Raw genomic sequence first — 21,261 nt, forward strand, 5'->3', positions numbered from 1 at the left:
AAATTTTGCCAAAATAAAAAAAAAATCCACCATATTCATTAATCAGTTAGTGAATAAAAAATAGGAGTTCAGACTAGTAAGGAAACCATAAAATATTTGTCTAACTGTTCATGTTCTTTGCTCAATTTTTAATGGGGTTATTTGTGTGGTGCTTTTTGCTGAGTTCTTTGAGCTCCTGATAAATTATAGATATTAATACCCTGTGTCAGGTATATGGTTTTCAAATATTTTCTCCCATACTGCAGGTTGTCTGCTCACTCTGGTAATTATTTATTTTGCTCTGCAGAAGCTATTTAGTGAATTAAGTTCCATTTGTCTATTTTTGTTTTTGTTGCTTGTGCCTTTGAGGTCGTAGTCATGAATTATTTGCCAGACCAATGCCCAGGAGAGTTTTCCCTAAGTTTTCTCCTAGTATTTTTATATTTTCAGGTCTTGCATTTAAATTTTTAATCCATCTTCAGTTGATTTTTATATATGGTAAGAGATAAGGGTCCAAGTTCATTATTTTGCATGTGGCAATCCAATTTTCTCATTTATTGAAAAGGGTATCCTTTCCCTAGTGTATGTTTTTGTCAACTTTGTCAAAGTTCATGAATAGACACTTCAAAAGAAGACACACAAATGGCCAACAAACTATGAAAAAATGTTTAATATCACTGATCATCTGTAAAACGCAAATTAAAACTACAATGAGATATCATCATACACCAGTATGAATGGCTATTATTAAAAAGTCAAAAATAACATATTGGTGAGGAAATGCAAAGAAAATGCTTATACACTGTTGGTGGGAATGTAAATTAGTACAACCTCTATGGAAAACAGTATGGAAATTTCACAAAAAACTAAAAACAAAACTATGATTCAATCCAGAATCCCACTGCTGGGCATCTACCCAAAGGAAAAGAAATCATAATATCAAAAAGATACCTACACTTGTATGTTTATAACAGCACTATTCACAATAGCAAAGAAATGGAATTCACTGATGGACCTTCCTAAGGGTCCATCAGTGAATGACTGATTAAGAAACTGTCATATATATGCACAATGGAATATTATTCAGCCATAAAAAAGTATGAAATCATGTCTTTTGTAGCAACATGGATGGAACCAGAGGCCATTATCTTAAGTGAAATAACTCAGAAACAGAAAGTCAAATACCGCATGCTCTTACTTACAAGTGGGACTTAAATAATGTGTATGCAGAGACATCAAGTATGGAAAAATAGACATTGGAGACTTGGACGGGTGGGAGGGTGGATGGGGGTGGGGATGAGAAATTACTTAATGAGCACTATGTACATCATTAAGGTGATGGTTACACACTAAAAGCCCAGACTTCACCATTATGTAATATCTCCATATAACAAAACTGCACTTGTACCCCTTAAATTTATATTTTTAAAAATCTGGTATAACTGGAAAACAGTGTGACTCATTTAGGGCTCCAGCAGAAAATAAGATGACATACATGAATTGGGAAAACTAAACTAATAAAGGGAAATTAATAAAGGGATTATTAACAAAGTTGTGAAAAGCTCCATTACTATTCCAGGCCACAACTTGAAGCAAGAGAGGCTCTGTAAAAAGGGCCTGTGCTGAAGTCTTAGGTTTCTATTGCTGTGAAAGAAGGAGGGAAGGAAGGAAGGAAAGGAAGGAAGGAAGGAAAAGAAGGAAGGAAGGAAGGAAGGAAGGAAGGAAGGAAGGAAGGAAGGAAGGAAGGAAGGAAGGAAGGAAGGGAGGGAGAAAGGCGGGCCTGTGGACAGGAGCTGAGACTTCTAGTTGGAGGCTAGATGACTCCATGGAAGACACTAAGTAATTAAGTACTTTCCTTTCATTCTACAATCTCCTGTCTGTGTTGCTCATTAACCAAATCCATCTGGAAGCCCAGGGTCAAGGGAGTCCATTGTATACTTCATACAAGTCAGTCTCCAGGGGACAAGTAGGAGTGAAGAAGGATGGAAAGTGGATCTGGAAGAGCAAGCAGCAGATATCCAGAATGAAGGTGGATCAGGGTGGGGGAGAGGCCAAAAGAGCAAAAGCAAGAATGAGAGTCACAGAGAGAATAGGAATGAACATGATGTTGAGTAAATACTTAGATGACAACTTCAATATTAGGATAACATGCTGAGTTTTAATTGCCTGTGAGGCAGCCAAGTGTGGCTGTCCAGCAGGCAGTCACATACCAGGGCTTGAAGCTTAGGATGAGACTGACTGCCCAAGCAGCACAAATAGAGTGACAATGACAGAGAAGAAGTAAGTACTTAACACATAGATTTGCATTTTTCACCACCCATTTACTTTTAATCAAATGCGTTTGATTTTTTTCTCTATCACTCACTGAAATTGCATTTAATAAAGCTGCCAAATCCAATAGACACTATCTAGTCCTTATCTTTGTCATCCTCTTGTCTCTTGTGAATCATTACCTATTAAATAGTTTTCCTTCCAATATATCTCACTGCATTTTTTTTTTTTTTGGAGATAGGGCCTCGCTCTGTCACTCAGGTTGGAGTGTAGTGGTGCATAACCATAGCTCACTGCAGCCTCTATCTCCCAGGCTCATGCAATCCTTCCACCTCAGCCTCCCAAGTAGCTAGGACTACAGGTGTGTGCCACCACACTGCGATAATTTGTTTTACTAAGGTCTCACTATGTTGCCGAGGCTGTTCTTGAACTCCTGAGCTCAAGTGATCCTCCTGTCTTGACCTCCTAAAGCGCTAGGATTACAGGTGTGACCCACTGTGCTGGCTACATTTTTTAAAAAATATTACTTCTTTCTAGTTCTCTTTCCACCTCCCTGCCTCTCTCTGCCTCTTTTGTAGGTATTTTCCCTCTGTCCTCCATTTCCACAATCACTCCACTCACCATGTCGATGATTCCTATGATTCTATCCTTAGCCCTCCTAATAAACCACAGAGGCCAGAAGTCAGTGGAAGACAAATTTTAAGTATGGAAGGAAGGAAGGAAGGAAGGAAGGAAGGAAGGAAGGAAGGAAGGAAGGAAGGAAGGAAGGAAGGAAGGAAGGAAGGAAGGAAGGAAGGAAGGAAGGGAGGGAGGGAGGGAGGGAGGGAGGGAGGGAGGGAGGGAAGGAGGGAAGGGAAAGAAACATGCTGTAACCCTATATGTGAGAACTCTATTATTTCAAGCAAAACTATCCTTTAAGAATGAAGGAGAAATTAAGACATTTCTAGATGAACAAAAACTGAGCTAATTCATCATTAGTAGACCTGCCATACAAGAAATGCCAAAGGGAGTTCTTTAGGCTAAAATGGAAGGACACTAGACAGAAGAAGTCACAAGGAAAATTAGAAAATATTACATATGAATACAAAAACACAACATTCTAAAACTCACGGAATGCAGCTAGAAGTACTACTTAAGTGAAAAATTTATAGCTGTAAATGCCTATATTAAAAAAGAAGAAAGACCTTAATTCGGTGGCCTAGGACTTGGCCTTGAGAGGTAGAAAAACCAGAGAAAACTAAATCCCAAGCAAGCAGAAGGAAAAAATAAATAAATATTAGAGCAGATATAAAAGAAATAGATTATAGAAAAACAGGGAAAATCAGTAAAACCAAAATTTGGTTCTTTGAAAAAATCTACAAAATCAGCAAACCTTTAGCTAGACTGACCAACAAAAATAAAGAAAAAAGATTCAAATTACTAATACTAAAATCACAAATGAAACAGGATGGCAGTACTACAGAATTTACAGAAATAAAAAGAATTTTAAGTAAAAATCTGAGCAACTAAATGCCAACAAATGAAATAAACTAAATGAAATTATGAAATTCCTAGAAAGACTACCAAAACTGGCTCAAGAAGAAACAGAAAGTTCAACAGGCCTATAATAAGTAAAGATATTGAATTAATAAATTTTCAAACTTCCCACAAAGAAAAGCTGATGACCAGATGGCTTCGCTGGTGAATTCTATGAAAAATGTAAAAAAGAATTAAAACAAATTCTTTACCAATGCTTTATAAAAGAGCTCAGTAAACAAGGAGTGGAAGGGAACATCCTAAACCTAATAAAAGGCATCATGAAAAAAACCCACAACTAACATGACACTTAATACTGACAGACTGAAAGGCTCTATTCTCATCACTTCTATTCAACATTGTACTGGAGGCTCTAGTCAAGGCAATTAGGCAAGAAAAACAAAAGGCATCTAGATTGGAAGAGAAGAAACAAAATTATCTCTACTTGCAGATGACATGGCCTTGTATATAGAAAATCCTAAAGAATCCACAAAGAAACTATCAGGGCCAATAGATGCAGCAAGCTTAGAGAGTACAAAATAAATAAAAAATTAATTATATTTCTATTTACTAGCAATGAATAATCCATAAATGAAATTGAGGACACAATTCCATTTATAATGGCATCAGCAAGAAAAACACTTGTGAAAAATATAACCTAAAAAGGCACAAAACATATACCCTGCTGCAATTCAAGCATGTTGGGAGGCCGAGGTGGGCAGATCACGAGGTCAGGACATTGAGACCATTCTGGCTAACATGGGGAAATGCTGTCTCTACTAAAAATACGAAAAATTAGCCGGGTATGGCGGCACGCACCTGTAGTCCCAGCTATAAGGAGGCTGAGGCAGGAGAATCGCTTGAACCTGGGAGGTGGAGGCTGCAATGAGCCAAGATCACACCACTGCACTCCAGCCTGGGGGACAGAGCATGACTCCATCTCAGAAAAAAAAAAAAAATACATATATATACCCTGTAAGCTACAAAACATTGTTGAAGAAAATTAAAGAAGACCTAAATGAGAAGACGGTCCATGTTCATTGATTCAAAAACTTACTATTGCTAACTGGCAATACTCCCCAAATTGATCTATAGATTCAATGCAATCACTATCAAAATTCCAGAGGTCTTTTTTTTTTTGCAAAAATTGATAAGCTGATCCAAAAAATTTGTATGAAAATGAAAGGGGACCAGGCACAGTAGCTCGTGCCTGTAATCTCAGTACTTTGGGAGGCCAAGGCATTTTCCCTCTGTCCTCCATTTCTGCAATCACTCCACCCACCATGTTGATGATTCCTATGATTCTATCCTTAGCCCTCCTCATAAGGAGGCCAGAAGTCAGTGGAAGACAAATTTAAAGTACAGAAGGAAGGAAGGAAGGAAGGAAGGAAGGAAGGAAGGAAGGAAGGAAGGAAGGAAGGAAGGAAGGAAGGAAGGAAGGAAGGAAGGACAGACAAATGCGGCCAGGAGTTTGAGGTCAGGAGTTTGAGACCAGCCTGGCCAACACAGCAAAACCCTGTCTCTACTAAAAATAGAAAAAGTAGCCTGGCGTGATGGCGCACACCTGTGATCCCAGCTACTTGGGAGGCTGAGGCAGGAGAATTGCCTGAACCCGGGAGGCAGAGGTTGCAGTGAGCCAGGATTGCACCATTGCACTCCAGCCTGGGTGACAAGAGTAAAACTCCATCTCAAAAAAGAAAATGCAAGGGATCCAGAAGAGCCAAACAATCCAGAAAAAGAACAAAATTGGCACAGTCACATTCCCAACTTCAAAACTTCCTACACAACTACAGTAATCAAGCCTGTGTGGGATTAGCCTAAAGACAGATATAAAGATCAAGTGACTTTCAACAAGGATGCCAATACAATTCAGTGTGATAAAGAATAGTCTTTTCAACATATCGTAGTGATATCCACATGTAAAAAAATAAATAAGTATAGTTGGACTCCTTCTTTACACCATGCAAATTAACTCAAAATGGATCAAAGACTTAAACTGAAGAACTAAAACCACAAACTCTTAGAAGAAACCATAGGTGTAAATCTTTGTGACTTTGGATTAGGCAATAGTTTCTTTGCTATGACACCAAAAGAACAAGCATCCAAAGAAAATAATAGATAAAGAAGACTTCATCAAAATTTAAAACTTTTGTGCTTCAAAGACAATACCAAGGAAGTAAAAAAGACAACTCACAGAATGGAGAAAATATTTGCAAATCATATATCTATAAGGCTCTAGTATTCAGAACACACAAAGATCTCTTATAACTCAATGATAAAAAGATAACAAAATGGGCATGAATGTACACAAGGGATCTTAATAGACATTTCTTCAAAGAAGAAATACAAATAACCAATAAGCACATGAAAAGATGTTCAACATAATTACTTATTAGAGAAATACAAATAAAAACTACAGTGAGATACCACCTCATATCTACTGAGATGGCCATAATAAAAAAGATGAATAATAATCAATGCTGGCGAGAATCTGGAGAAACTGGAACCCTCATACATGCTGGTGGGAATGTAGAAAGCTGCAGTCACGGTAGAAAATAGTTTCTCAAAATGTTAAACATGGACTTACCATATGCACCAACACTTCCACTCTTAGGTACGTATTGATTCAAGCAGCAACATGGATGAAACTTGAAAACATTAAACTAAATGAAAGAAGGCTATATATTATGTGATGCCATTTATGTGAAATGTACAAAATAAGCAATTCTGGAGACACGGAGGGTAAATTAGTGTTTTCCAAGGGCTGGAGGGAAAAGAGAATGGGGAGTCACTGCTAATGGGTATAGGATTTATTTTGGAGGTGATAAAAATCTGTGGTTATATAAGATGAATAAAATATTTTTAAAATATTCTATAATTAGTGAAAATGATTACACAAACTTATGAATATACTAAAACCCATTGAATTATCTACTTTAAAGGGGGTGAATTTTATGGTATGTGAATTATATCTCAAAAAAAAAGAAAAGGGGATCTTCTGACCCCCAAGCCCTAGTCCTCTTCCATGGAGGCAATTAATGTTACTTGTTTCTTAGATACCATCCCTGAAATAGACTGTATATATACTAACGTATATTTGTGGGTCTATAGGTCTCTTATTGAAAACAGAAATATAAGCATAGCAGACACATTGTTCTAGACTCTTTTTTCCTCTTTATAACTTCAAGATCATTCTTTACACTGCAACTTGGAGATTATTCCATTTCAGCATATGTAAGTATTCTTTATTCATTTTTATTTGGGGATATTCTATAATTTAGTTGGCTAGTCTTTTGCTGTTCCAAATAACGTTGCAATTAATTTCTTTGTATATCTTTCTAGCACAAGTGTATGAGTGGAATACATTTTGAGAAGTAAAATTTCTGGTTTGAAATTTTTTTATTTTATTTTGATAACTTGCCATTATTGATGTACTAATGTCTTTCTCACTTGATTATGAGTTCCTTGAAAAAAGGGACCATGTCTGTTTTGTTGACCAGGGTACATCTAGATTACAGCACACTGTCTGACATACTGCTTAATATATTTGTAGATTGACAAGCCTATGTGTTTTATTGTATAAAGTGTCAAACGGAAATTCAAAGCTATACTGCTCAAAAACTTACGATCTAGTTTATAGGAATTGTTTACAGGAATTGATCCAGAGATAGAGGATTTTCTTTTTCTTTTTTTTTTTTTTTTTTACTTTTTATCTAGTTATTTGATTTTTATTTTTCCTTTCCTACTCTGTTAATAGTATGTTTTGGAAAATTGTGGAATCAATTGCAATGTATCATTCTAAGAAAGACAGAATCCCTTAATCTCATCTGAATATATATACATATATTTTAATAACTATCTATTTCTTATATTTCAGTATTCTATATTTCAGTTATTAAAAAGAGAGAATGGGGTTGATTTGCAACAAAGAGACCTAATAGTGACACCTGCTGGAAAAAAAAAGTCAGAATAAAATTTGAACCATTAAATCTTTTTAAAATTTTAGACCAGTTTTATTTTTCTATTAATCAGGAAGAAATGTGTTATTTTATGACAGGAATGTTTGTAATAAGTAAATATAATTGTTTAGGGGAGGCTCTTTTATGTTCTACAAAATTACAGGAAATAATATATTTTCTTTTTTTAGGATAAAGTCATTTTGGGAACCGATTACCCCTTTCCATTAGGTGAGCTGGAACCTGGGAAACTAATAGAGTCCATGGAAGAATTTGATGAAGAAACAAAGGTATAATGTCATTTACTTCACGGTTTTATTACTGACTTTTCCTGCTCTGAGTTTGGTTTCAGAGCACTTTGATACATGAAAACAACAGAGAAACCATTACACTGAATTCCCTAAAACTATTCTCTAGCTCCATAAATAGCTAAACTATTAAAGGACAAAAAAAAATGACAAAGCTGAAAGTCAGCCTAGTACAACTAAATTCATAAACCCAAGAAATTGTATAGAAGCATATGATAATAAAATATCCCTGCATGTTAGATGGATCATAAGAAAAATGTATAAATTTTTTCTATATTATTTCTGTTACAAATCTACCAATCTCAAAAGTTGTAAGAACTCTAGTTGTAATGAAATAGTAATTCATTAGATAATGAAACTAAAGTCTCAATTAAAAGGACCCAAGGAATCAGATCCTTCAAGTAACTGGACTTCTTTTTTTTTCTTTTTTTTACCAGCGTTTGACTTTTCAGGCAGGTAGATGATACTAATATGTGCTATCATGCTACTATTACCTAGTCTACCCCTTAGACTCCTAAACCAAGATGAGTTTAAAATAAAATGCAGTGTCTTCAGGTTCCCTCTCCTTTGCCACTCCTTCCACACCCCCATCCTCCAAAAAAATAAGTCCTTCCTAAGACCTTCACTGCCCACCACTCCCAGAGGTCACAGATGGCCAAAAATAACAGCACGAGACTATATAAACTCTTAATAAATCTTACAAAAGTCTTAGTTGTAATCCTTTTGCATAATTCTTGTCTTTCTTCTAAACTAGAATCCAAGTTACCTTGAACTCTCTCTCCCTTAATCATTAAAGATACTGTTCATCAAATCTTCTCAATAGGCTTAAAGCACATTAACAGATGCCAAGAAGAATTCATTCTTCAGTATACTAGTTACAAGTTATTAACTAGGAAACCTCAGACTATTTTACATAGAAAGTGTCCCCTTTGGCATTAAAAGTCTTGAACTGACTTACCGAATATTGTTAAATATTTACCTGCTTCCTTCCTAAAGTAGGAAGCTGTCGTAAAGACATTTTTGATCTTTTTTTTTTAAACAAGAAAGGTTGAAAATGAAAAACTTTCTATTAACCAAAATTAAACAGAAACCAGATGACCCCAAATATCCTGATTAAAAATTTAATGGAATAATAGTAATTATTACTACATGCCTTTTATTGTTTATTCTTATCACTTTCAAGTTTATCACTTTCAAGTTTTTTTTTATAATCTTGCATAAGAAAAAGTGATTGCTTATCACTTTCAAGCTTTTTTTTATAATCTTGCATAAGAAAAAGTGATTGCTTATCACTTTCAAGTTTTTTTAATAATCTTGCATACAGGCTTTATACTGACACACATTCACAATGACATTCTGTACAAGGTTACTCATTGTAACACTGTAATACTGAAAACAATCTTTAAGGGAATAGTTAAATAAATCTTAATATATCCACACAATGGAAATTATGCCACTATAAATAAATTAGAAATCAATTTCCAAGACATATTAAATTTTTAAAAGCAAGGTACAAAACAATTTGTGTAGTATACTTTCATTTGTAGATTGAATATATCTTTTGTGAAAAAGAATCTTTATATGCCTGGATATAAGTATTTGTTTATGCAGTATAAACATAAAATATCTCTGGAACATAAACAAGAAACTGATAACTCTGGGAAGAAAAAGGTATTTGGATGGCAGTAGTGGAATGAAGTATCTATCCATTTTATACATTTTGAATTTCGAACCATGCGAAGGTAAATACCACTAAAGAAATTTAAAATAAAATACATAAATTCATTTGATAAGTATAACAACATTGGAAGGTACAGCAGTCCCCCCCTTATCCTCAGTTTTGCCTTCTACAGTTTCTCTTACCCCAGTCAACCACAGTCCAAAAATATTAAATGGAAAATTCCAGAAATAAACAATTCATAAGTTTTAAATTGCATGCAATTCTGAGTAGCATGGTGTAAGCTTACACACTGTCCTGCTCTCTCCAGCCCAAGATGTGAATCATCCCTTTGTCCAGTGTCTCCATGCTGTATCCACTCCCTCCCCATTAGTCACTTAGTAGCTATCTTGGTGATCAGATGGACTGTCGCCATATTATCATGCTTGTGCTCAACTCACCCTTATTTTACTTAGTAATGGCCCCAAAGCACAAGAGTAGTAATGCTGGCAATTCAGATGTGCCCAAGAGAAGCTGTAAAGTGCTTCCTTTAAGTGAAAAGGCGAAAGTTCTCAACTTAATAAGAAAAGAAAGAAAAATTATATGTTGAGGTTGCTGAGATCTTACTTTGTAAGAATGCATCTTCTATCTATGAAACTGTGAAGAAGGAAAAAGAAATTTGTGCACAGTATATATAGGATTTTACATAGCATCCACAGAGGGTCTTGGAACATATCCTTCATAGATAAGGGGGGGACTGCTGTATACAGGTAGATGCATTCTACCATGAAGATACAGAGAAAGAAAACAAGACTTGGGAGTTGAGTGACTTGCCAAAGGCAATATAACTGGTAGGTTATAGCAAATTGATGCAATCCCAAATCCCTTGACTCGAGGAGCAGATCTCCATCCAACACTCTAAAGGATACATGGTACTAAGCTATCTTAAAAGATAAAGCATATGGTTCCTCCTAGCCACAATAGTCACTTCTGAAATGTTCCTCTAGAGGAGGATGGCCTATGTATGCATTGGGGAAGAACCCTAAGAGGTCCAGCCTCAAATCACCCACTTTTCAAGACTGTGTAAGAACCCTGAAGTGGTCATAATATAGAAGGACACATTAATGGTATGGATGTCACACAACCCCATACATTTCTTCCATCCTCAGCTACCCATACCTGTCCTTTGCAAGCTGGATAAACAAATCAGTTAGGGTATCACAAAGTTACTTCTTAAATCTCTTCTTTCGGCAGAGTTGATATAGTTTATAGCTGGGGAGTCCATTTCTTATGTGAAAATGTTAAGATGTACAGATTTGTACCCTCATCTGAGACCCTTCATTTATATCACTTCTCTTGCTCTGAAAAAGCTTAACTTTTATTTGGGGTCATGTGAAAACAACAACACATATGCCTAGCAGCTGGGGGATGGCTAGATGACTTCGGGGCGCCTTTTGCAGCCCTCTTGTCCCACAGACCTAACTGTACCTTTTCTCTGTATTTGCCTCCAAATGGTCTTAAGATTCAACCTGTTCGAGGGTCCAGTTTCCAAACAAGGGCACCTCCTAAAGAGGGCTCTCCCCTTTTTAAGTCTCTTCTCTCCCCCTACAATCAATCAAGTTTCAGATTTAGATTTCAAATAGCGGGGCAAAACATAGGTCAAGAGGATTTTGCTAAGAGATTCACCGTATAACCTGCTAATATTTTTCTCTCATATTGGGGAGCTAATTTTTTTAAACCTGATCAATGTAGTACTTAAAAGTACTTAAAAAACAACCAATAATGCTTTAAAATAAAATATTTTCTTTTCTTTTCAGAATAAACTCAAAGCCAGCAATGCCCTGGCATTTTTGGGTCTTGAGAGAAAACAATTTGAATGACTGAATTTACTACAATGGCAAACTTTCAAAAGGATATTTCATTTTTGTTTCTAAATATGTATCAACAGGTATTAACAAAATCCTATTTTGAACTGTTTTACTCAGAAATAGAATCTCCAAAATATCCTAAATTATTCATAATAAAAATGATTCATAAGTGTTTTCATTCTGAAAAGCAGTACTTCATTTCATGTGCAAATAAAAAATTATTTTCCCAGTGCTCTTTTAATTAATCTGGAGAAATACAAAATAAAATGTCATTAATGATTTTATGGAGAAAGATTCATCCTAGAGGGCTCAGGTAGGTTGTCTATTTTGAATAAAGGTATATGAATTGGACTCAAATAACCTGTTCCATCCACCTTTAATACCTACCATTAGCCCAGAACTGGGCTAGGAATGCTTCTGCCTCCACAAAATAAGTAACATATGGAATATCCATACTCAGGGAGCTTCCAGACCAATTAAGGAGGTAAGAGATGTTCATGGAATAATTATTAAGCTATAAACTTTGACTTTGAGTGTCAAAAAAGAGGAATTCACTTTGTCTAAAACTGTGAAGCAGATCTTCACAGAGGGTGGAACATGAGAGTCCAGGAAATGAATAAGAAATTTTTAGGGTTAGGCCGGGCGCGGTGGCTCAAGCCTGTAATCCCAGCACTCTGGGAGGCCGAGACGGGCGGATCACGAGGTCAGGAGATCGAGACCATCCTGGCTAACACGGTGAAACCCCGTCTCTACTAAGAAATACAAAAAAACTAGCCGGGCGAGGTGGCAGGCGCCTGTAGTCCCAGCTACTCGGGAGGCTGAGGCCGGAGAATGGCGTGAACCCGGGAGGCAGAGCTTGCAGTGAGCTGAGATCCGGCCACTGCACTCCAGCCTGGGCTACAGAGCGAGACTCCGTCTCAAAAAAAAAAAAGAAATTTTTAGGGTTAGAGGATGGGAAACAGGAAGGCAAAACTATGGGAACACAGCTGTGGTTTCAGACTGAATGAGACATCCCTTTTTTTTTTTTTTTTGTAATTATAAAAGTATAATATTTATTATTTCTACTTTAGTGCTGATTTACTGTGTTGTGAGCATTTGGGCACATAGTGTCTGTCAGCAATCACAAGTTCTTCAAAACATACAGTCAAAAATAAATGACACAGCAAAACATTTTGATGAGACATCCCTTTTAAAAGTTTTTGTCTATAAATTCACTTCTACCAGAAGCTCTTTTGATTTTAAAATATTGAGCAGAATGTATAAAGTTAACTATGGAAAGTTAATAGGCAATACTAGGGTAGCCTTGTTTTACCCATTTCATTTATGGTTCCACTTGGGCTGCTGAAAAGGAACTTGGTTCTGGGATGGGTGATGAACATCTATGGTTCATCTGCCTCTGATTGAATTTCAAAATCAAGCATGATTTTTCAAAACCACCCTCTTGCTTTGGATTCATTCATTCTTTTCCCTTCCATTCATCTAGAAAATCAAGAGTTGAGTATTGACATGTAATTTGTGCTGACCCCTTTCCAGAATAAAGATGAGATCTAATTCTTACTTCACTATGCTCACGCCATTGTTTTCATTTTATATAGCTCACTGCCCCACCTCCTTCTCACCCTGCCCCCCACCATTTCTTTCTAGAACTTTACCCACCCACCACTCTGCTTATTGCTCCAATCTGCCCAAAAAGGAAAAACAAAGTTGAACAAAGGAACAACATGAACTCTATGTTATTTTTTCCTTTCCCAATCTTTGGGGTTAATGTTTACACTTTTTCAAATATTCTATATTTGAGCACTCTGAACATAGCATTTAATGATTGTTTTATTATAAAAAGTAACCCAATCACTTTATTCAATATTATACACACACATCACATGCAGAGTGAATGGATACATTCATATTCACATGTTTTCTATGTGCCAGAACTATAGGAATGTTCCAGGCACTGGGGGTATAGATGTAAACAAACAAGATAAAATTCCTTCTCTGACAAAACCTACAATCTGAAGAGTGAGAAACATAAATAAGGTAAGGAAGAAGAAAAAGAGGAATAAAAGGAGGAACAGACGGAGCAAAGGAAGGAAATTTTTCTTATACTGATAAACACTATGAAGAAATTAAAACGAAAATATGGTAGTGACTAGGAGAAAGATGGGGGTAAAACATTAAATTGTAGAGTCAGAGAAGGCCTCTTTAAAGTGGACTTTCAACTGAGATTTGAATGATAGAACAGGGAAGAAAATGCAAAGGTTCTGAGGCAAGAAAGCTCGTGATGAGTTTGTGAGCAAGGAAGAGAGATAGGGTAGGAAGCCAAAAAGTTGGCTAGATCAGTAGATCATGGTTAAGGGTTGAGGTTTTTTTTGTTTTGTTTTGTTTTTTTGTTTTGTTTTGTTTTGTGATAGAATCTCACTCTGTCACCAGGCTGGAGTGCAGTGGCGCGATCTCGGCTCACTGCAACCTCTGACTCCCTGGTTCAAGTGATTCTCCTGCCTGAGCCTCCTGAGTAGCTGGGATTACAGGCATGCACCACCACATCCAGCTAATTTTTGTTTTTGTTTGTTTTAGTAGAGACAGGGTTTCACCCTGTTGGCCAGGATGGTCTTGATCTCCTGACCTCGTGATTCTCCTGCCTTGGCCTCCCAAAGTGCTGGGATTACAGGCATGAGCCACCGCGCCTGGCCAAGATTTTTATATTGTTTTATAGGAAACCATTGAAGACTTTTTAATAGGTCTGTGACATGCTCGAACTTGTGTTATTCTTTTAAAACAAACAAACAAAAAATAGCAGGGTGCAGTGGCTTACACCAGTAATCCCGCTTGAAGCCAGGAGACTGAGACCAGCCTGGGCAACACAGCAATCTCTATAAAAAATTTTTTTTTTTTAATTAGCTGGGTGTGGTGGCTCATTCCTGTAGTCTCAGCTACTCAGGAGGCTGGAGTGGGAGGATGGCTTAAACCCAGGAGTTCGAGGCTGCAGTGAACTAGGATCATGCCACTGCACTCCAGCCTGGGTGACAGAGTGAGACCCTGTCTCAGAAAAAAGAAATGAGAGGAAAGGAGAGGAGAGAAGAGGAGAGGAGAGGGGAAGAGAGGAGGGGAGGGGAGGGGAGAAAAAAAAGAAAAAAGAAACCCATATACATTAACAGCTTTTTAGAGACTTATTAAAGGGAGTCAAGAAAGGAAGTTGGAGGCTAGGCAAGACATGATGGTGACTCAGGCACAAATACAAGAATGGGGATCATGAGATATGTTTGTAGGCAGAACTAACAGCATTTAATGATGGACTAAATGTGAGGAAGAGGGAGGAAGGGGAGGAAAGAAATCAAGGCTGACTCCTGGGTGTGTGAATGTGAAGTGTGTGTACACATGTGCACACCATGCTTTTGTCAATCAGTCTCCTATATCTGGACATTTAAATAATTCCTAATGTTTTGCAATTATAAATAATACTGCAATAAAATTTGATTAATTTCCCAAATCATACATATGGATAAACTACAACTCTGATTGGATCAAAGATTTAACTCTAAAATATTAAACTAGGCAGGTACTAGAAGAAAAGATGAGAGAATTCCTCTTTAATCTGGGTGTAAAGAGGGTTTTCTAACTATGACTTTCCTGGGCACATAATCCTGGTGACATTTAAGCTTTGAGATGATTAATGGTAGTTAATGGTGTTAAACTCATCCATACTTTAAACATAGGTGCTTTGATTCCCACGCTTTTCACTTGAACAGCTGGGTAGATTAATTACCGTTTACCATAATGAAGAAGACTATGGGAGAAACAGTCTTGAGAGGAAAGAGAATCAACAGTTCTGTAGTTGAACTTGTTATATTTCAGATGCCTCTAGACATTTAAGTAGGAATGTCAAGTAAGCACTTGAATGTACTAGTCTGGAGAGTTCAAGAGACAGGCTGGGAAAAATCACCAGTGTATAAAAGGTATTTAAAGAAATGAGACTGGATGAAATTACCTGGCGAAAAAGTAGAGCAGAGACGCAAAAGACCCTAGGCCTATTTCCTGGGATTCACTAACACTTAGAAGTTAGATGAAGGCTATACAAAAATTAGCCGGGCATGGTGGCACGAGCCTGTAATCCCAGCTACTCGGGAAGCTGAGGCAGGAGAATCACTTGAACCCGGGAGGCGGAGATTGCAGTGAGCCGAGATCGCGCCACTGCACTCCAGCCTGGGTGACAGAGCGAGACTCTGTCTCAAACAAAAACAAAACAAAACAAAAGTTAGATGAAGGCACCAGCTTTGTGCACAGAAGAGTAGCCAGTGAGGTAGGAGGAAAACTAGGAAAATATACTCAGGAGTCAAGAACAGACAATGTTTCAAGAAGTCCTAACAGCTTTAGGCATACACACACACACACACACACACACACACACACAATCAAAGCTACAATACTATGGTATTCAACAGAACCATATGCCTCAGATATAACTCAATCCCTTTATCCCAAAATTTAATTCCACTTTTTATAGTCCCAACCCTGATGAATGGCATCGACCAGTCACCTAATTCTTCTCCTTCACCCATATGAATATACCATTAAATCCAAAAGATTCAATCCATTTCATATCTTTTATTTCTTATCTGTTCTTTCCTCCACATGGCTTCCAACTAAATTCAGGTCATCATCTATGAGCAGGATATTGAAATAATCCCTTATTTGTACCCCTGCCCTGCCCCTTGGCTTAGTCTGGTACAACCCATCTTCTACCTTGGTGCCAGAGAAAAATGTCCAAAGTATGTATTTGATTGTATCACTTTCTTTGTTAAAATTCCTCAGGACCTAAAGTGGTGGTTTCTAGGCTTTGGGATTTCATTGCTCAGTAACTCCCCCTTCAAAAAAACAAAAACAACAAAAAAAAAGGACTGCTATCTCTAACAGAGCACACCTCTCATTTTGAGTTGTGATTCCTATCTTCCTTCTAGACTGGACTTCCTTGACGGATGACCTATGCCTTCATTCACTCATGCATTCAACAAAATTTATTCAGCACTTATTATGGGCCAAGAACCATGCTAGATTCTGAGAGTATGAAAAAAGCAAACATGGTTCCTGCCCTCAGTTGTGCTTATAACCTAATTAGGGAGACATGTATCAAGTAAGCAACAAATCGATATAAAATTGCTACCACGACAGGAGCTATGAGGGAAAGGCGCACAGTGTGTAGAAAGCTTATTATAAAGGATTTGTCCTAGTCAGAGTCACAGAAAGATTTTTCAGAAAAAAGTTTTGCTTGGGCCGGGCGCGGTGGCTCAAGCCTGTAATCCCAGCACTTTGGGAGGCCGAGACGGGCGGATCACAAGGTCAGGAGATCAAGACCATCCTGGCTAACACGGTGAAACCCCGTCTCTACTAAAAACACAAAAAATTAGCCGGGCGAGGTGGCGGCGCCTGTGGTCCCAGCTACTCGGGAGGCTGAGGCAGGAGAATGGCGTAAACCCGGGAGGCGGAGCTTGCAGTGAGCTGAGATCTGGCCACTGCACTCCAGCCTGGGCGACAGAGCGAGACTCCGTCTTAAAAAAAAAAAAAAAAAGAAAAAAAAAAAAGGTTTTGCTTGAGCTAGGATCTGAAAGCAAACAAGAGCTAAAAGGTTAAAAGGGAAGGGAAGAGTATTCCAGGCAGAAGAAACAGGATAAACGAAAGCCTTGTGTCTGTGTAGGAAAACAGCCATTGTATGGCAAGAGTGACTCCATCTGGAAGGGGACTCGCCATGATAACTGATGTCTGAACACAGCATACCAAGGTGTTCTGCAGCAAGGTCTTTAAGCAATGCCTGTAGCATAGATAGCCGTGCATAAAGATGCTTATCTAACCTCCCCAGTAGTCATGAGTTTCAGCAAGAAGGTCTGAGATGTAATCAGCTGCACCTGTTTGTACCCTAAAAGCTTGCCATACAAAGGACACTTTCTGAACGGTGAATGCAGGGACCCACCATTGCATGGCTACCCCAGATATCACTTCTGTTTGTCAGAGGCTGTTAAATATTTCTTTCTGAGACACTGAATTTGTCAGCCTCTTTCTTCAGCCTCTCACCTTGGGGGTGGGTTTGCATAGACCTGCTCACCATGGAACAGGCAGGAGAGAACACAGCAAGAAAGAAAATCACTGTGGCTGAAGATGACAAAGGAAGACATTCTTGGTAAAAAGTGACAAGATCATGTGAGGCCATAAGTCAGTTGAGGAATTTTGTATATTGAAAAGCTGTGAGAACTCACAAAATGGGAGAAAATATTTGCAAACTACCCGTCTGACAAGGGATTAAGAACCAGAATCTGTAAGATGCTCAAACTCTACAAGAAAAAAATTTAATAATCTGATTTTAAAATGGGCAAAAGATTTGAATAGACATTTCTCAAAAGAAGACATACAAATGGTAGACAGGCATATGAAAATGTCCTCAGTATAATGATTCATCAGAGAAATGCAAATCAAAACTATAGTGAGATATCATCTCACCCCAGTAAAAACGGCATTTTTCCAAAAGACAACCAATAAGAAATGCTGGCAAGGATATGGAGAAAAGGGAACGCTTGTCCACTGTTGGTGGGAATGTAAATTAGTACAACCACACTGGGTAACAGTTTGGAGGTTCTTCAAAAAACTAAAAATAGATCTACTACGTGATCTAGTAATCCCACTGCTGGGTATATACCCAAAAGAAAGGAAGTCAGTATATCAAAAGTATATCTGCACTCTCCTATTTGTTGCAGCTGTGTTCACAATAGCCAAGATTTGGAAATAACCTAAGTATTCATCAAGAGATGAATAGATAAATAAACTGTGGTACATATACACAATGGAGTACTAGTCAGCCATAAAAAAGAATGAGATCCTGTCATTTGCAACAACGGATGGAACTGGAGGTTGTTATGTTAAGTGAAATAAGCCAGGCACAGAAAAACAAACTTTGCATGTTCTCACTTATTTGTGGGAGCAAAAAATTAAAATAATTGAATTTACAGACAGAGAGAGTAAAAGGATGATTACCAGAGACTGAAGTGGATAATGGGTTGGGGAATGGGAATGGCTAATGGGTACCAAAAGTAGTTAGAAAAAATGAATAAGATCTCATATGTGATAGCACAATAGGTGACTATTATAGTCAATAATAATTTAATTATACCTTTAAAAATAACTGAAAGTATATAACTGAGTTGTTTGTGACACAAAGGATAAATGTATGAGGGGGATAGATACCCAATTTACCAAAACGTGATTAATATGCATTGCATACCTGTATCAAAATATCTCATGTAGCCCATACTATGTACCCACAAAAATTAAAAATTAAAAAAAAAACAAAAACAAGAGTTGGAGGCAAAGCAGCATGGATTGGAGTCTTATGGTCACAAGCCAAGAAAGGCCTAGAGTCACCAAAAGCTGAAAGAGCCTAGAAACAGATTCTCCCCAATAGTCTTCAGAGGGAGTACAGGCCTGCTGTTTTAGTCCAGTTTTCATTGCTCATAACAGGATACCTGAAACTGAGTAATTACTTCTTAGAGTTACGGAGGCTGAGAAGTCCCAGGTTGAGGGGCCACATCTGGTGAGGGCCTTCTAACTGGTGGGGACTCTCCAGAATCCCAAGGTAGCACAGGGCATCATATGGCAAGGGAGCGGAATGTGCTAGCTCCAGTCTCTTTCTCCTCTTATAAAGCTACCAGTTCCATTACTGTGACAACCCATTAATCCATTAACCTATTAATCCATTCATGAGGGCTCTGCCCTCGTGACCCAATCACCTCTCAATACTGCCACACTGGGGATTAAATTTCAACATGAGTTTGGGAGAGGACAATCATTCAAACCATAGTCCCTGCCAACACATTGATTTTAGATTTCTGGCCTCTAGAATTGCGAGAGAATAAATTTCTCTTGTTTTAAGTCAAAAAACAATACCAAAAGAAAACAAACAACAACAACAACAAAGAAAAGCAATGAGAAGGTTTTTTAGTAGGGGATGGCATTAATTAGAGCTGTTCTGTCTTTTTTTTTTTTTAATCCTGCTCCTGTGGGAAAGAATTCAATTTTGAAAAGATTCCTCTGACAGGTTGCAGGACGGCAACAGCTTGCAGGGGAGCTTAACTGAAATAGCTTGGGCCAAGGTGGTGGTAGTGTTGCTGGTGGAGAAACATACGTAATAGACTGCAGAGATAGTCTATGCAGAAGGGTCAACAGAAAGGCCTTGGTGATGGGTTAGATATGGGAGATGAGGATTAGAGATGTCAAAGATGACCCCTGAGTTTCCATCTTGCACAAATGGAAGTAGTGCCATTTTACTACAAGAGGCACAGAGAGGAGAGAGAAGACCAGGTTGGAAGGGCAGGATTATGAGTTTAGTTTGGGGAAATATTGAATATTAATGCCTTTGAGACATACAAAAGGGAAAGTCGAGTGTGCAGACTTATGCAGTTTGAATTTCCTAGCACATAGTAACAGCTCCATTAGCATTCACTGGATAAATAAATAGTAAAATAAAAATAAGTAAACAGTAAAAACAAAAATAAGTAAACAGTAAAAAACAGTTTTTTGCTCCTAAAATGAGCAAAGAAAGGAACTGGAAATCAATCTTCACTGAATATGTTGGCAATTCATGCAGTTCTGAGTGTAATCCAAATGGTGAGGCCTCACAAATTTGTGACTATCTACAATGACTTGAGTGTTCACTATCCTCGTGAGTCTTTCTCCCTGGCTCACCCGCCTAGTAAGCCCTTCTCCTTGGCTCATAGATGGATGTCTTCTCCCTGTGTCTTCACATGGTCTTTCCTCTGTACATGTCTACATCATGATTGACTCTTCTTCTGGGACACCAGTCATACTGGATTAGAGCCCACCCTAATTGACCTAATATGACCTCATTTTAACTTAATTCCCACTTAAAAGAACCTGCGTCCAAATATAGTCACATTCTGAGCTACTTGGGGTTAACACTTTTGGGACACAATTCAGCCCATAACAAATGCCTTATGTATATTCACAAACCAATCTGGCAATGTCCATACCAGGGATGTCATTTGGTGACAGCAGACATTCTTCTCAGATGCCATTAGCAGCACAAGGTTCTGAGGAAAGGTAAAGAGAATAACCTCCTCAGTACCATATTTGATTGCCTGGCCCTGGAACAACACTGCTTACACAGTGAATCTGCTCATAACGCAGAATCTAGAAAAGTCACTCAGGAAAATCACCTTTTCAGCGTTTTATCTCCTTCCTTATCTACTGCAAGCACTTCTCCAAAAACAACCTTTTTAAAACACTCCCAACACCACCAGATTCCAAAAGAGAAACAACCACTCACAGCCATCCAAGCATCTTTCTCTTTGCCTTGTACAGTACCTTCTCCCACATCCCCTAAAAAGGAAGCCAGTACTGGCTCAGCCTAATTCATATTCCCCGACCAGAAAGCTTAAATCTATTCAACGTAATCACTTTAGATTAACATACCAAGACAAATACCAGCTTTAAATTTGTTTCACTTAGACGATTATGAAGACTTTTCCCAATCAAAATTGAAAAAAGGTAAACTGAAGTTTCCATTTCTGAAAATAAGACTGCTCACAACCTAAAAACGTCAAAGTTTATTTTTAAAAAGTCAACACAAACATATGTAAAAGTTCAAACAGATCAAATTCAACCTATGTCTCCCAGTCTACACCCCTAGAAGGAACGAATTTTACCTGTTT

The 21,261-nt window shown here is 37.7% G+C and overlaps 2 protein-coding genes across 16 annotated transcripts in view; one reads left to right on the forward strand and one right to left on the reverse strand.

Annotated features, from left to right (window-relative positions):
- ACMSD (aminocarboxymuconate semialdehyde decarboxylase) overlaps positions 1–11,741 on the forward strand; it is a 70,875-nt gene extending 59,134 nt beyond the window's left edge. For all 14 annotated transcript variants that reach the window (XM_077956884.1, XM_001097996.5, XM_077956886.1 and 11 more), the window contains 2 exons: positions 7,913–8,011; positions 11,504–11,741. In XM_077956884.1, coding sequence (XP_077813010.1) covers positions 7,913–8,011; positions 11,504–11,566 — 162 coding nt within the window. In that variant the 3' untranslated portion in view covers positions 11,567–11,741. The remainder of the gene's footprint in view (positions 1–7,912; positions 8,012–11,503) is intronic.
- Positions 1–21,261, reverse strand: part of LOC144333374 (uncharacterized) — an 86,141-nt gene that overhangs the window by 56,941 nt on the left and 7,939 nt on the right. The window lies entirely within an intron of this gene.

Source organism: Macaca mulatta, chromosome 12 (assembly GCF_049350105.2).
Source record: "Macaca mulatta isolate MMU2019108-1 chromosome 12, T2T-MMU8v2.0, whole genome shotgun sequence".
Lineage (NCBI taxonomy): Eukaryota > Metazoa > Chordata > Mammalia > Primates > Cercopithecidae > Macaca > Macaca mulatta.